Source organism: Hyperolius riggenbachi, chromosome 11 (genome assembly GCF_040937935.1).
Source record: "Hyperolius riggenbachi isolate aHypRig1 chromosome 11, aHypRig1.pri, whole genome shotgun sequence".
Classification (NCBI taxonomy): domain Eukaryota; kingdom Metazoa; phylum Chordata; class Amphibia; order Anura; family Hyperoliidae; genus Hyperolius; species Hyperolius riggenbachi.
The window spans coordinates 5,254,797-5,270,960 of NC_090656.1; the positions used below are offsets into that span (position 1 = coordinate 5,254,797).

At 50.6% G+C, this 16,164-nt stretch overlaps 1 protein-coding gene across 3 annotated transcripts in view; it reads left to right on the forward strand.

Moving 5' to 3' along the window:
• LDHD (lactate dehydrogenase D) overlaps positions 1-16,164 on the forward strand; it is a 324,776-nt gene that overhangs the window by 271,275 nt on the left and 37,337 nt on the right. Inside the window, exon 1 of one of the 3 annotated variants that reach the window (XM_068259949.1) lies at positions 14,354-14,529. The exons of the other annotated variants lie outside the window; for them this stretch is intronic. Within the exon in view, the coding sequence (XP_068116050.1) occupies positions 14,437-14,529 (93 nt within the window). The 5' untranslated portion in view covers positions 14,354-14,436. Of the gene's footprint in view, positions 1-14,353; positions 14,530-16,164 lie in introns of those variants that run through there. 3 annotated transcript variants of the gene reach the window in all.

The window sequence follows — 16,164 nt, forward strand, 5'->3', positions numbered from 1 at the left end:
AACTTCCTATAGTAGCCTGCTGTGCCTAGAAAGGCCTGGACCTTCTTCTTGGTGATAGGCCGAGGCCATGCTAGGATGGCGTCAACCTTCCCAATGTCAGGTCTCAGGGTGTTGCCTCCCACCCGGTGTCCTAAATACTGTACCTCTGTCATGCCAACTTGGCACTTACTTGGTTTAACTGTCAAATTGGCAGAGGACAGCCTCTCTAGAACCTGCGACAAGTGATTGAGATGTTCATCCCAGGTGGTACTGAACACGACAATATCGTCCAGGTAGGCTACGGCAAAGTCTTGCATCCCTGCCAGCAGGTCGTTCACAGTCCGCTGAAACGTGGCAGGCGCATTTTTCATGCCAAACGGCATTACCGTGAACTCGAAGAGGCCGAATGGCGTGACAAACGTGGATTTTTCCCGCGCTTCGGGTGCAAGAGGAATTTGCCAATACCCCCGGCTCAAGTCCATGATCGTTAGATAGCTCGCAGCAGCCAGCTTATCCAACAATTCATCGATGCGAGGCATGGGGTAGGCGTCAGTGGTGGTGATGGCGTTCAGCCTTCGGTAATCCATGCAGAACCGAGTTGTCTTGTCCTTTTTGGGGACGAGGACAACTGGGGCAGCCCATGCACTGCAGGATTTCTGAATCACCCCTAACTCGAACATCTCCTCTATCTCTCTCTTCATATCTGCCTGTACCTCAGGAGAGATGCGATAGGCAGATTGCCGGAGGGGCGAATGGGCTCCTGTGTCTACTCTGTGAACAGCGAGATTGGTTCGCCCGGGGGTACTGGTGAACGTCTGGCCATGCCTTCCTAACACCTCTTGCAGCTGCGCTTTCTGTGAGGGGGTGAGTTGGGGGTTGACATTGACCCCACCTTCGAACCCCCGGGTGTCGGCCAGTAAATCTAAAAGGGGATCTGTCTCTCCTGGTTCCAGCTGGCTACACACTGGCAAAGCATACTGCGTTCTGTCTCTGTGGGCCTTCAACATGTTCACGTGGAAGCTTTTTTGCCTTCTACCTCCCATGTTCACCAAATATGTAACAGGGGTTACCTGCTTCACTACAGTGTACGGTCCCTCCCATGCGGCGTGCAGCTTATTATGCTTTACCGGGAGTAACGCATACACTTTGTCATTTACCTCATATGCTCGGTCCCTGGCATTGCGGTCATACCACATTTTTTGATTGGCCTGTGCCCGGGCCATGTTTTCAGTTACCACCTCCATGAGTGATTCCATTTTGTCCCTGAATTTAAGGACATAATCAATCACGGACGAGTCGGTGGGGTCACCTTTTCCTTGCCACGTCTCCCGGATCAGCTTTAGGGGACCTCTGACATTCCTTCCGTACAGGAGTTCAAAGGGTGAGAACCCTGTGGACTCCTGTGGCAACTCTCTGTACGCAAATAACAGGTTAGGCAAATATCGCTCCCAGTCCCCCCCTTGCGACTCGACGAACGTTGAAAGCATCTGCTTCAGCGTCCCGTTGAATCGCTCGCAGAGGCCGTTGGTCTGCGGATGGTAGGGGCTGGAGACGATGTGCGTCATTTGGATTTTCGTACAGAGAGCCCCCATAAGGTCAGACATGAATTGTGGTCCCTGGTCTGAGAGCATCTCAGCAGGGAAGCCTACTCGTGAAAAAATGCCGAGTAGCGCATCTGCCACTTTGTCTGCTCTTAGGGAGGAGAGTGCGGCAGCCTCTGGATAGCGGGTGGCATAATCCACCACCGTCAAGATGTATTTTTTCCCAGAGCTGCTTGGAATGGGCAGGGGTCCTATTATGTCAACTGCCACCCTCTGGAAGGGTTCACCAATGACTGGCAGCGGACAAAGAGGAGCCCTGCAGGTTCTTCCCTTCTTAACCTTCTGGCACACCGCACATGACCGGCAATAATTAGTCACATCTGACCGAACTCCAGGCCAGTAGAAATGCCGTTGAATGCGATCAAATGTTTTGTGGATCCCTAAGTGTCCTGCCAGGGGAATGTCATGTGCAGCTTTCAGCACATGCCCTCGGTAGGCCCTTGGTACCACAAGCCACTTGGCATCCAGGTCTGTCCCCTCTGTGGTGGGCTGTATCGGTTCACTATACAGCTTCCCACCTTCCCAGTACACTTTAAAACTGGCACCGTCTGCGAGTGGCTCAGAGGCCTGCCTTCTGAGCGACTCCAGACTGGGATCGTCCCTCAGTGCCTGAACAAAACCGTTAGTCTCAGCCAGCTGGCCTTTGGTATAGGTGGCCAGCTGTTGAGGGGTGCTATCCCTGGGGTTGGAGCAAGGAGGGGGGGCTGCAGCGCCTCCTGCTTGCTCCGAGCTCAGGCGCTTAGCAGTGCTGCTGCGAGTCACTGCTAACACAGGTATAACATCATCACCATCATTGTCATCATTTACATTAGTTACACATATATTGAGAGCATCATTGTCACGTTCTGTAGCAGAAAAGCCAGGATTGGATGGCTGTACATTAAACCCCAGTACCTCCGTAGAAGGTACTACCACATCCCCTCCCCTCTCCTGTTCAGTCCCAAGGGTGCACAGTACCTGAGGGTTGGCAGGGGTTTCCTGTTGGCTGGTGGCAGGCTCATAATACCACACTAACCTGCCCAGGTCAGTTTCCAGCAACACGGGAACAGGGATATTATCCCAGATGCCGACTACTTTCTCTTGGGGCCCCACACCCCAGTCGATCTCCACACGAGCCTGGGCAATGTGGGAAAGGGTGCCCCCCACTCCTGTGAGGGTGAGGTGCTTGTCAGGGATAATGTCCCTCTCCGCAACAAGGTGGGAACGAATCAAGGTGATGTCGGCGCCGGTATCTCGGAGGCCAGTGACAATCTGGTCGTTCACCCGTACAAGCTGATGGTTATCAGAGCTGCGATAGGTGCCCTCCTGGCCGACAACCAGAGCCGATAGGGAGGAAGAGGGGTTGCTAGGCAGCCTCTGACTAGGCCCTGGCGCTGTCATCTTTGCCTTTGGACAGGTGGACTTGAGGTGTCCTCGATCGCCACACTGGTAGCACTTGGGAACATATGTCGCATCAGACGAATGAGCAGCAGGTGCAGCTCCCGGCCTTTGGGGCTGTGGGACCCGATTCCCACGGTTAGCAGGGGGAGGAGAGCTGGGTTGCATAGGTCTCCCCCCTCTCCAGCTCGGGACTGGAGGTTTGCGGCTGTCCGGCACACGGGTTGCCACAAAAGTGTCTGCAAGTTCTGCGGCAGCTTTGGCGGATTCAGGCTTCCGCTCCAAGACAAACTGCCGGACATCTGGAGTGCAGCAGTTCAGCAACTGCTCCTGCACGATGAGGTCCTCCAGACCTTGGTGAGAGTCTTTTTTGAGGCCCCACGACCACTGCCTGAACACAGTCAGCAGGCGACTCTCCAGGTCGGTGTAAGAGTCGGTGTGGCCTTTCTGCAGGGAGCGAAACTTTTTGCGATAGACCTCTGGGGTCACCTGGTATTTGGCGATAATTGCAGCTTTTATCGCCTCATAGTCATTGTCTTTCTCAGCGGGTAAGTCCACAAACGCCTCAAGCGCTTTGTCCCGCAAGTTGGGTGTCAGATATCTCGCCCACTGCTCCTGGGGCAGATGATGCTGACGGCAAGTCTTTTCAAATGAGTGTAAATAAGTGTCCGGGTCGGTTCCCTTCTCCATTTCTGGGAATTTAAACTTTGGAGTCCCAAACGGGCCTGCTGTGGGCCGAGGTTCCGGAGCACTTTGCAAGGGATTTTGGCCTGGCCCTCGCAGTTTGGCCATTTCCAGGTCGTGTCGGCGGGCGGATTCTCTCTCTGCCGCCTCCTTCTCAGCAAGCCACCGGCGCTCTGCCGCTTCCCTTTCTGCCTGGCGTTCTGAGGCTTCCCTTTCCGCCTGGCGCTGGTGTTCTGCACGGTCAGCATTTTCTCTGACAATCTGCATGTACAGCTCAGGATTCGTCTCCAACAGCCTTTGTAATCCAGGTTGCATTCCAGCATCAGGAACACACAAAGGTTTTGCATGCACGGGCTCCTGCCGGCCACCATGCTCCTCAGCATTTAAAGCGATCGGTTCAGCCCGTTTTCCTCTGGGTCTGGAAGTGGGTTGCCTTGCTCCAACCGCTAACTTCCCTCTGCCCCAGTTACAGCACCGTCTGAACCAGGAGTGTGCTCTCCCAGCATCTGCTCCGGCTGGGTATTCAGTCGCAAAAAGTCCTCGACCAATCGCGCTTTCTTTTTCCTATAAGTCACAATGCCTTTTTCCTCACACAAGTTTACTAGGTCTGCCACTGACATTTTCTTGTATCTTGCTGCAGCCATTTTTGCCAAATAAAAGATAGGATAGCAAAAGAGATTGGGGGGGAGCTCTGAGATACACGTTTAGTCTATATAAATGGTAATGCACAGGTTATCGACCACAGATTTTTGATCTGTTCTGGCAGGTTAATCAAATAACGTTGCCGTTGATTTTCTGAACATACACAAATCCCCAAAAGCTGCCAAACAATGTCACAGACCGCAAGGCCGATTTGTGGATGGGGTAAATCGATCAGCGTCAGAAATCCTCTCACACAGTCATTTGTTCATCACGAAGGGTAACCCGCGTTCGCAATTTGATGAACTGACTAATGGAGGGAGCGTTCTGCCACTAACGGATTCACCACACACATACAATTCAAAGATCTGCCACCAAGCGAGTTACACAGCCCGCTACTGTAATTACTAGGACTTGGAGAACGCTCTATTAACCCCTAGCAGTATGCAGGAACCTGGGTCAGGTCGTTGTATCTGGGCCGGGTTCTCGCATGCGGGTTATAAAGCTATACTTCTATTAAACACAGGGTAGCGAGTTCAGGAGAATAGGTACGATTGTGTATGTTCAGCAACAGGTCATAACCGCTAAACGATTTTTAAAACGTTTAATAACAAAAATGCATTACATACAGTTATATACACTAATTAACATATAAACACAGAGCTTAAAAATAAAAGGGAATAAAATCAGAAAATTCTTACTTAGTTATGCTGAGCAGTCCATTTGAAGAATGAAGAAAAAGAGTCCAGTTTTAAAAGTAGACATTCCGGTTAGGAGTCCTTGAATCACAGCATGCGGCGGTTCTCCGTGGAACGCATGCTTGGACTTCCCTGGTCGATGAAATTTGGAGAACTGAGGGAGGGGTCCCTCGCAACCAGTTTTGACTGACCTGAGTCTTGGGCTGTCACTACCTGGAAAGTAGGTGTGTTTCAGGCGGGGTTACCTCCTAATCAGCAGGTTGCCGCCCACAGACTCAGAGCAAGAAATGTACCAATTATTAATAATCTGTGTGACTCCGCCCCAGATTGGCGCATCGCAAATCCGAGACTATATTCATAAGCGGCCTGCGACCCTGTATCAAACGAGGCTATACATGCCTAGTCTGTCGCATTCGCTCTACGCAGGCCGGATAAAGTGGTTTCTCCACAGATTCCTGATAGCTAGAAAATTGCAATTTAGGTGACTGATAGAACTGATTTCTAGATATCAGGAAATGTAATTTTTGTCTTGCTGTGCCAAACCTATTTTGAATTATTAATAAAGTAAATGTTCTCTTTGTTTGAAGCTATGAGCTTGGAGGGAAATTCTTATCTTACTGGTTGGTTCTAGTTTCCTTGGGGAATGCTGTGCCAGCAACAGGCCCAGCGGGAGGTCTGGCTAGGTGTGAGATTCTTTCCATGTTATCAGGACACTGGGGAATGGGGGGAGGGGCTTGCTTCCCTTCACAAGAGAAAGGAAAGACATTTTTTGTACATTTACACAGCACTGACAGTAATGGCTGGACCATACGAAAATCGTTGGCGATTGTGCACGACTTTCCGTAATGTTCGTCACAAGTACAATTTTGATTGTATGTACAATCGATACAATCTGCATACACTAGGGTTGGAAGATCTGCTGGGCAGGGGCGTAACTAGGCCCCACCGGGCCCCCCTGCAGAATTTCTGAGTGGGCCCCCCCCCCCCCCCTGGGGCCCGCTCGGGGCCGTTTTGTGGGGGTTGGAGGGGACGCAGCATGAGGGGAAAGCCATGCAGCAATTCGGCGGGGAGGGGGGAAGGTCCTCCCCCCCTCACCTCGGGGCTCTCCCCTCTGTGCTCCCCTCCGCCTTAAATCTAAGTCCGGGCAGTGTCTGGGCAGCGGCGGGCAATCTTCGGGTGATCCGGATAGTAGTTATCCGGATGACACCCAGTACTGCTGTGCTGTGCGGGCTGGGCGGAGGATCAAGCTTACCCTTCTGACGTCTTCTCCGGCCGTCCCTCGGCGCCTCCCACGATGCGTTCCACTCGGCGCTCACGTGACTTCAAACACTTCCTCCTTCCGGGTTGAAGGAGGAAGTGTTTGAAGTCACGTGAGCGCCGAGTGGAACGCATCGTGGGAGGCGCCGAGGGACGGCCGGAGAAGACGGCAGAAGGGTAAGCTTGATCCTCCGCCCAGCCCGCACAGCACAGCAGTACTGGGTGTCATCCGGATAACTACTATCCGGATCACCCGAAGATTGCCCGCCGCTGCCCAGACACTGCCCGGACTTAGATGTAAGGCAGAGGGGAGCGCAGAGGGGAGAGCCCCGAGGTGAGGGAGGGGGGGGGGACCTTCCCCACTCCCCGCCGAATTGCTGCATGGCTTTCCCCTCATGCTGCGTCCCCTCCAACCCCCACAAAACGGCCCGAGCGGGCGCCCCCGCGGGTGCAGGGGCTGCAGGCCCTATTGTTACGCCAGTGCTGCTGGGGGTATGAGATATCCTTAGGTGAAGGAAGGAATGTTTCACAACAGCTGATATTTGATTCCTCCAGCCCCTTGCAGCCAACATGTCCCACACAGCATCTCCGCTTCCAGCCTCCGGCCCGGGTCCCCGCTATTGCAGGGGCCGACCTCGAGGTAGCCCTCTACTGTGCCTGCACGAGCGCCGCTGTCAATCAAGTCCACGTTCTCCCCAGCGTTCCTGCGCAGGCGCAGAACTAAGACTTGATTGAAAGCAGCGCTCGTGCAGGTGCAATAGAGGTGGTCGGCCTCTGCACCGACAGGGACCCCGGGCCAGCGGCTGTGAGCAGAGCTGCTGCAGGGGACATATCGGCTGCAAGGGACTGGAGGAAGCCCCGGGTAACTCTGTCATGGGGCAGCACAGTTTGATTGAGGTTTCCTTTAATTCCCCATTAATCAGTACACCCAGGCTGCACACAAAGTCTATAGTCTGGCCAAAAGTTTTGAGACTGTCAAAAATATTGGAAATTAGAAAAGTTGGTGCTTATGTTTTTATAATAGCAATTTGCATATACTCCAGAATGTTATGAAGAGTGTTCAGATGGATTGCATAGTCCTTCTTTGCCATGAGAATTAACTGAATCCCAAAATACCTTTCCAATGCATTTAAATGCTGTCATTAAAATGAACCTCCGGACTAAAAATCGACTCAGCAGCACTGAAAAGGCCTGGTGTTTCTTTAACAGTTTCACAGCATCAGAACTTTGTTTCTCTTATACAAGCCTCATTTTTAGCTGCACAACTGGGCATTTTTCCCCTGATGCTGTGCAAAGCATGATGGGATTTCTGATGTTCTTGTTCTGCTGTTTTGGTGCAATTTTTTTTCTTACATTTTGAATTTGACATTTGAAGCCTAGCATGTGCAGCTGGGAGGGGTTATCAGGACACAGGACAGTTGGAACTGTGTCTCCTGCTCCTTGTCACCTCCTTTCAACCAAAAAGATGGCTGCCCCCATGACAAAGATGGCAGCCCACATGAATCATAAACATTTGCCTTTTCTTTTAAAACAGGGTGAGTAAGAGATTATATTACTTATCTATTCTAATTAACATAACTAATGTAACTTAATGACAGTATGTTTGTTTAGGCTGGAGTTCCCCTTTAAGGCCTCTTTTCCACAAACTGTTTACAGGTAGTGAAATGCCTCTCAAACTCTCTCAACTGCTCACTGCTGCCTGGTAACTACTTCTTGCTGCATGATAACTACTTATTTCTGCCTGGTAACTGCTTGCTGAGCACACAGCTCAACAGTTCGTGGAAAGGAGGCCTTAGGCCTCTTTTCCATGGACAGCTGAACTGTGTGCTCAGCAAGCAGTTGCCAGGTAGAGATGTGGCGAACATCTCCAAATCCCTGGGGCTCTTACTACTTACGGGTCGCACTGACCCGGAGTAGTACGCCTGCGCTGCCCAGCGGAGCGCGTCCTAGATCACGCTCCTGTTGCCGGGCACTTTCTGTGCGTGACGTCATGAACGACGTCACGCTCATGCGCAGAGAGTGCCCGGCAACAGGAGCGTGATCTAGGACGCGCTCCGCTGGGCAGCGCAGGCGTACTACTCCGGGTCAGTGCGACCCGTAAGGGTGATTGCAGCGGTGTACATAAAAGGAATCTACAACCCTCACAATAATATCATAATCCTCAATATCTAAATGTGTTTAGCCAAAAAAGGAGTCCATAATATAAAAAACTACCTATTACAAATAATGCACAGCACCCAAAAATAAAGTGCTATAAGAGAGACCAATAAGGTCTCTGATTAATAGACAGAACCAATTATAAGTTAATAATACAAAATTAAGTGCACCAAATTTGATGACAAAACAACCTATAATCTATAAGTACAGTGGCTTGCAAAAGTATTTGGCCCCCTTGAAGTTCCCACATTTTGTCACATTACTGCTACAAACATGAATCAATTTTATTGGAATTCCACATGAAAGACCAATACAAAGTGGTGTACACGTGAGAAGTGGATCGAAAATCATACATGATTCCAAACATTTTTTACAAATCAATAACTGCAAAGTGGGGTGTGCGTAATTATTCAGCCCCCTGAGTCAATACTTTGTAGAACCACCTTTTGCTGCAGTTACAGCTGCCAGTCATTTAGGGTATGTCTCTACCAGCTTTGCACATCTAGAGACTGAAATCCTTGCCCCTTCTTCTTTGCAAAACAGCTCCAGCTCAGTCAGATTAGATGGACAGCGTTTGTGAACAGCAGTTTCTTGCCACAGATTCTTGATTGGATTTAGATCTGGACTTTGACTGGGCCATTCTAACACATGGATATTGTAACGATTGTGGAATTCTCTCCGTGATCAGCGCACAAGACGTGCGCTGAAACTGCGGAAATCCTCCACAAGCGTATAATTTGAGGGAACCCAGCAAAAGGTGCAATGCACCTGTAGAGGGAAATTCCTGTCGGCAGGTGGAGCTGTGGAGTGCAGAGGAACAGCTCCTCTGCCCTGCCACACACGCCAGACAGGAATTGCACAAAGGGAAGAAATGCAGGGCAAGATAGCCCTGAAAGAGAGAGATCAAAGTGACAGAGGGTATGTGTGTCCACCAATCTAGTCGCCACCCTGCGACGATGAACACACAACCATGAAGAACAGGTGAGAAGGCAATCGCTAGAGATGGCGATTGCTAATAGCGACACAAGACTGAATAAGCACAGTTGAGGAATGTATGTATGTCCACCAATCTAGCCGCCACCCTGCGACGGCGGACACACAACGGAGGAAACCAAGTGAGAACGCAATCGCAAGAGAAGCGATTGCGAAGAGATTGAGCAAAGGGACAGATTGTATGTGTGAGCACCAAACTAGTCGCCAACCCGCGACGATGCATACACAACAGCAGATATGAAGTAGGAACGCAATCGCGGGAGAGGCGATTGCCAGAGGTGACACAAGGCTACAGCAAGGCAGAGCACGAGAGTAGCAAAGGCACAGCAAATCATACAATGAGAAGATAAGGAAAATAACAAACGCTAACTAAACGCGAATACCACACTCATTCGCAACAGTGCACGCGTTTATGTGCGGTCTCCGCGTGTTAAGCACAACAGAGACAAGCACGCCTAACTAACCACCGACAGACAAACATGAAACAGAGGACGCGAGCGCTTGCTTAACGGTTACCTCACCGAGCCTCCAGCAAGCGTTCGTAGCAGACAAAACAGATACATGAAAACAGGAATAAGTGAGAGAGACGGATCCACAGCACTAGCGCAAGGCGAGTGCGATCCAGGCAAGACAGATTAGATGAAATAGCTGGTAGCAACCGCTGCTCCAGCTAAACTCCAAGAACAAAGATCAGAACGACTACCTGTCGACGACCGCTGGGACAGAACAATCGCAACAGACAAACAAAACAGATATGCAATCCTAACTGCACTAGGGAAACCTGCCGAGTGCAGTCCCAGGAATTACTCTAAGCTAATCCTCAAACAATGAGCAAGGCTGACACTCCAGGAGTGTTTCACAGGACTAACCCTTATGACCAGCCCAGGTCTGTGATATCACATGGTATTTATAGTACAAACCTCCAGAGGATGTGGCTAGGCAATCTGCATGACAAACGTATGCAAATTCCTCAGCAGCAGCAAGCTGCAAAACTGACAAAAGGTCTCTCTTCCAGAGACCTGCAGAATGCAAACCTGAACAGTGGTCAAAAAACTGCCTGCCTGCGCAGGCAGCTGAGCGGATCATTACAGATATGTTTTGTTTTAAACCATTCCATTGTTGCCCTGGCTTTATGTTTAGGGTCATTGTCCTGCTGGAAGGTGAACCTCCGTCCCAGTCTCAAGTCTTTTGCAGTCTCCAAGAGGTTTTCTTCCAAGATTGCCCTGTATTTGGCTCCATCCATCTTCCCATCAACTCTGACCAGCTTCCCTGTCCCTGCTAAAGAGATGCACCCCCAGAGCATGATGCTGCCACCACCATATTTGACAGTAGGGATGGTGTGTTCAGAGTGATGTGCAGTGTTAGTTTTCCGCCACACATAGCGTTTTGCATTTTGGCCAAAAAGTTCCATTTTGGTCTCATCTGACCAGAGCACCTTCTTCCACATGTTTGCTGTGTCCCCCACATGGCTTGTGGCAAACTGCAAACGGGACTTCTTATGCTTTTCTGTTAACAATGGCTTTCTTCCTGTCACTCTTCCATAAGAGCCAACTTTGTGCAGTGCATGACTAATAGTTGTCCTATGGACAGATTCCCCCACCTGAGCTGTAGATCTCTGCAGCTCGTCCAGAGTCACCATGGGCCTCTTGACTGCATTTCTGATATGCGCTCTCTTTGTTCGGCCTGTGAGTTTAGGTGTCTTGGTAGGTGTACAGTTGTGCCATACTCCTTACATTTCTGAATGATCGCTTGAACAGTGTTCCGTGGGATGTTCAAGGCTTTGGAAATCTTTTTGTAGCCTAAGCCTGCTTTAAATTTCTCAATAACTTGATCCCTGATCTGTCTTGTGTGTCCTTTGGACTTCGCGGTGTTGTTGCTCCCAATATTCTCTTAGACAACCTCTGAGGCCCTCACAGAGCAGCTGTATTTGTACTGACATTAGATTACACACAGGTGCACTCTATTTAGTCATTAGCACTCATCAGGCAATGTCTATGGGCAACTGACTGCACTCAGACCAAAGGGGGCTGAATAATTATGCACACCCCACTTTGCAGTTATTTATTTGTAAAAAATGTTTGGAATCATGTATGATTTTCGTTCCACTTCTCACGTGTACACTATGTATTGGTCTTTCACGTGGAATTCCAATAACTGATTCAGGTTTGTGGCAGTAATATGACAAAATGTGGAAAACTTCAAGGGGGCCGAATACTTTTGCAACCCACTGTATAAATAAATATTGCACAAAAACCCTGACATGTGATATATTAAAGCAAGAAAAATGGGAAGAATACCACTGATCTCTAGTAATAAAGCAATGCCACCAACAGAAGTGTGCAATGAAGTAGGAAGTGAATGAAAAGGAGGACTCAAAACTTACATGGCAGAGGTTTGGAAGAAGACGTGAACACCGCCGCTCGCCCTAATGCATCTCGCGGGCTCCAACCGCTTCAAGAGGAGGCCTCTGGGTGACACTTTTACTGTATTTGCAAAACAAAACAAAAAAATCTCTCTACCTCCTTTTGATTGTATGTTCTGAAGAAAGCTTACTGTTTTTCTTTTAAATTAGCCAATAAATGGTATTATCCTGATTAAAAACTTCCTGCCTGTACAATACAAGCTCTGGTCTCCAGCAATGCTTAGCTACTGGGATAAGAAATTATACACAGCATCTCTCTCCCTCCTGCCTCTTCCCCTCCCCCTTGCTGGTAGACTCGTGAGACGCAGGAAGGTTTGTCTGTGACCTGTCCACACAGGAGCAGCTTGCTAGCAATCATGCCACCCAACTAGCCAAGTACATCTGTAGGTAACTTTTCTTCCATAATAGCACCATCATTTGGACAACCTGCTCTGCTCAAAAGCCCCTGAGTTCTGTTTGTGATATTTAAAGAGAACCTGTAACAAAAAAAAAATCCTCCCCGGGGGGGGGGGGGGGGGGTACTCACCTCGGGAGGGGGAAGCCTCAGAGTCCCAATGAGGCTTCTCCCATCCCTGTAGCTGCAGGCAGTCCAGCGCTGGCTCCCCCAAAGCAATCCTCCCCTGACAAATGCTGATTTGTTTACCTTGCCGGGATCCAGCGCAGGCGCAGTAGCAGCTCTTACTTCAGGTAAGGCGGAATTAGCCCAATCCGATCGTATTCGCTCTACTGCACAGGCGCAAGAGGACTCGCACTGCGCAGTAGAGCAGATATGATTGAGCTCAGCTCATTCTGCCTTATCCCGAAGGGAGATCCACTAGTACACCTGCACTGGATCCCGGGAGGTAAATATTTACATCGCTGCACTTCAGGCAGCTGCAGCTGGACAACGGAGGGACAGAGAAGAACGGGGGAAGCCTCATTCGGATCCGGAGGCTTCCCACTCAGGAGATAAGTACCCCCCTGGGGACATTTTCTTCATTACAGGTTTTCATTAAATTTGGTTCCTATCATTGCTGAACTACTTAGCCTTCATTTTATCACCTGAGTTAGGTAAATAATATTTAAAGCTCACCATACAAACTTCGATTTTGATCACTCAAATGGGCCCCACCAGACAGCCATGCCCCCCCCCCCCCCCCCCCCCAAAGAAATGTGAAGTTAGAGCCGCTACTGCCCACAGCAGACATAATGTGTAACCAAAATGGATTCCACATAAGGTCACTCAAGATGGCTTTCATGTCCTGCATGCCATCACGCTGCATTTACCCTTACAGCCAGCCACAAGCGCCATTCGTATACAATTACATTGTTTGTCATTGCTTGGCACACGGTGGTGTTTCCTGGTGGCAAAAGAGGTCTCTTTCTGCGTCTGAGGATGGCCACCGCTATAGGGGGCTGCCTAATTACCACTGGCAAGTGCCCAGCTGGTGAACAGGAGCAGCAGACAGGCACTGAATTCAGCACTAGTCTAGTTGAGGGCACCCAAAGGGAAACTTCATAGACCAACTTTTGCTCCTTTCTCGGTCCAATTTGGTCACGTCCGCTAACTTGTAAGAAACACCCAGCGTCCAGCGGAACTTTTCATAGCAAGTGCGTTCCGATCCGATTTTCAAATTGCTGCTGTTATCCCGTACGCAAGGTCAGCTTTTTCATGGTAATCGCAAGAACGCATTCACACTGAATTTTTTCCAGAATGCAATCGCTGACCTGCAAATTTCCTGCATTTTGAAGGCAATATAGAAAAAAAAATCGCAAACCGCAGCAAAAAAATAAAAATCGCACTAAAATTGCACGCCAGGACTCTCGCCTGTGATTCACTTCGATTACCACCCGGCAACTTACCCGCACAACTTTACCATACCTCCCACCTTTTTGATATGAGAAAAAGGGACACTTAAGCCATGCCCCTGCCACACCCCTGATCATGCCCTGTCACACCCCTAGTCACGACCCCCCCCCCCCCCCCAGGGTCACACCCCTAGTTACGCATACCATAAAGATTTTATAAGAACATATGTTGTTTTCTCATTTAAACCACACTGGTCCTTCCTATCCTGGTTCATTTTCCTTCAAATAAACATTTCAACATTAGTAATATATCAATTTGAAGGATGGGAATAAAGTTTAGAGTCAATCAAACACATTTTTAGTAGAGAAATACACATATTTACATAGAAAGAGGGACAAAGTCCTGAAAGAGGGACAAATGAGAAGGAAAGAGGGACAGGGCTCCCAAAGGGGAACAGCTGGGGAGCTTTGCTTTACTAAACCTATTCAGTTGGAGGTGTGGATAGTGTTTCCTGCTGGGTCCCCTATTTTTTACAAAGTGGTGGTTGTGACCATATTTCCATGAGCAGGGAGCAGCTGTGGCTCCCCACACTAGACTATCACCCTCAGCTGCTGCTTGTGGAAAAGAGACCTATTGTGCAGACAGCACTGAAATGTAAACTTGGCACTAGCCCTGAACTAGTTAATACTGCTGGGAGCTTGTATTCGCCCCGCCCACCCCCTGGCACTGCGCCTGTCACGCCTCTCTGTGTACCGCCTGCTGTTATACAAGAGAGAGATATATATATATATATTTATGCATGTATGGAAAGAACTCGGTGACATTCTGTAAGAGGACATCATGTCTCTATATGTGGCGGGAAAGCTGCGCAGCACCCTCCGGTCATGTGTGACATCCAGGCTGAGCTGCAGAGCGTATTCTGTCTCCCAGCAGGTACAAAGTATCCCTCCGCTCCCCCCTCACTGCAGGTACACAGTATCCATCCACTCTCCCCTCACTACAGGTACAAAGTATCCCTCCGCTCTCCCCTCACTGCAGGTACAAAGTATCCCTCCGCTCTCCCCTCACTGCAGGTACAAAGTATCCCTCCGCTCCACCCTCACTGCAGGTACACAGTATCCCTCCGCTCTCCCCTCACTGCAGGTACAAAGTATCCCTCCGCTCCCCCCTCACTGCAGGTACACAGTATCCCTCCGCTCCCCCCTCACTGCAGGTACACAGTATCCCTCCGCTCTCCCCTCACTGCAGGTACACAGTATCCCTCCGCTCCCCCCTCACTGCAGGTACACAGTATCCCTCCGCTCTCCCCTCACTGCAGGTACACAGTATCCATCCGCTCCCCCCTCACTGCAGGTACACAGTATCCCTCCGCTCTCCCCTCACTGCAGGTACACAGTATCCATCCGCTCCCCCCTCACTGCAGGTACACAGTATCCCTCCGCTCCCCCCTCACTGCAGGTACACAGTATCCCTCCGCTCTCCCCTCACTGCAGGTACACAGTATCCATCCGCTCTCCCCCCTCACTGCAGGTACACAGTATCCCTCCGCCCCCCCCTCACTGCAAGTACAAAGTATCCCTCCGCTCTCCCCTCACTGCAGGTACACAGTATCCCTCCGCTCCCCCCTCACTGCAGGTACACAGTATCCCTCCGCTCTCCCCCTCACTGCAGGTACACAGTATCCCTCCGCTTCCCCCTCTCTGCAGGTTCACAGTATCCCTCCGCTCTCTCCTCACTGCAGGCACACAGTACCCTCCGCTCCCCCCTCACTGCAAGTACACAGTATCCCTCCACTCTCCCCTCACTGCAGATACACAGTATCCCTCCGCTCTCCCCTCACTGCAGGTACACAGTATCCCTCCACTCCCCCCTCACTGCAGGTACACAGTATCCATCCGCTCTCTCCTCACTGCAGGTACACAGTATCCCTCCGCTCTCCCCTCACTGCAGGTACACAGTATCCCTCCGCTCCCCCCTCACTGCAGGTACACAGTATCCCTCCGCTCCCCCTCACTGCAGGTACACAGTATCCCTCCGCTCTCCCCTCACTGCAGGTACACAGTATCCCTCCGCTCTCCCCTCACTGCAGGTACACAGTACCCTCCGCTCCCCCCTCACTGCAAGTACACAGTATCCCTCCACTCTCCCCTCACTGCAGATACACAGTATCCCTCCGCTCTCCCCTCACTGCAGGTACACAGTATCCCTCCACTCCCCCCTCACTGCAGGTACACAGTATCCCTCCGCTCTCTCCTCACTGCAGGTACACAGTATCCCTCCGCTCCCCCCTCACTGCAGGTACACAGTATCCCTCCGCTCCCCCCTCACTGCAGGTACACAGTATCCCTCCGCTCCCCCTCACTGCAGGTACACAGTATCCCTCCGCTCTCCCCTCACTGCAGGTACACAGTATCCCTCCGCTCTCCCCTCACTGCAGGTACACAGTATCCCTCCGCTCTCCCCTCACTGCAGGTACACAGTATCCCTCCGCTCCCCCCTCACTGCAGGTACAAAGTATCCCTCCGCTCTCCCCTCACTGCAGGTACACAGTATCCCTCCGCTCTCCCC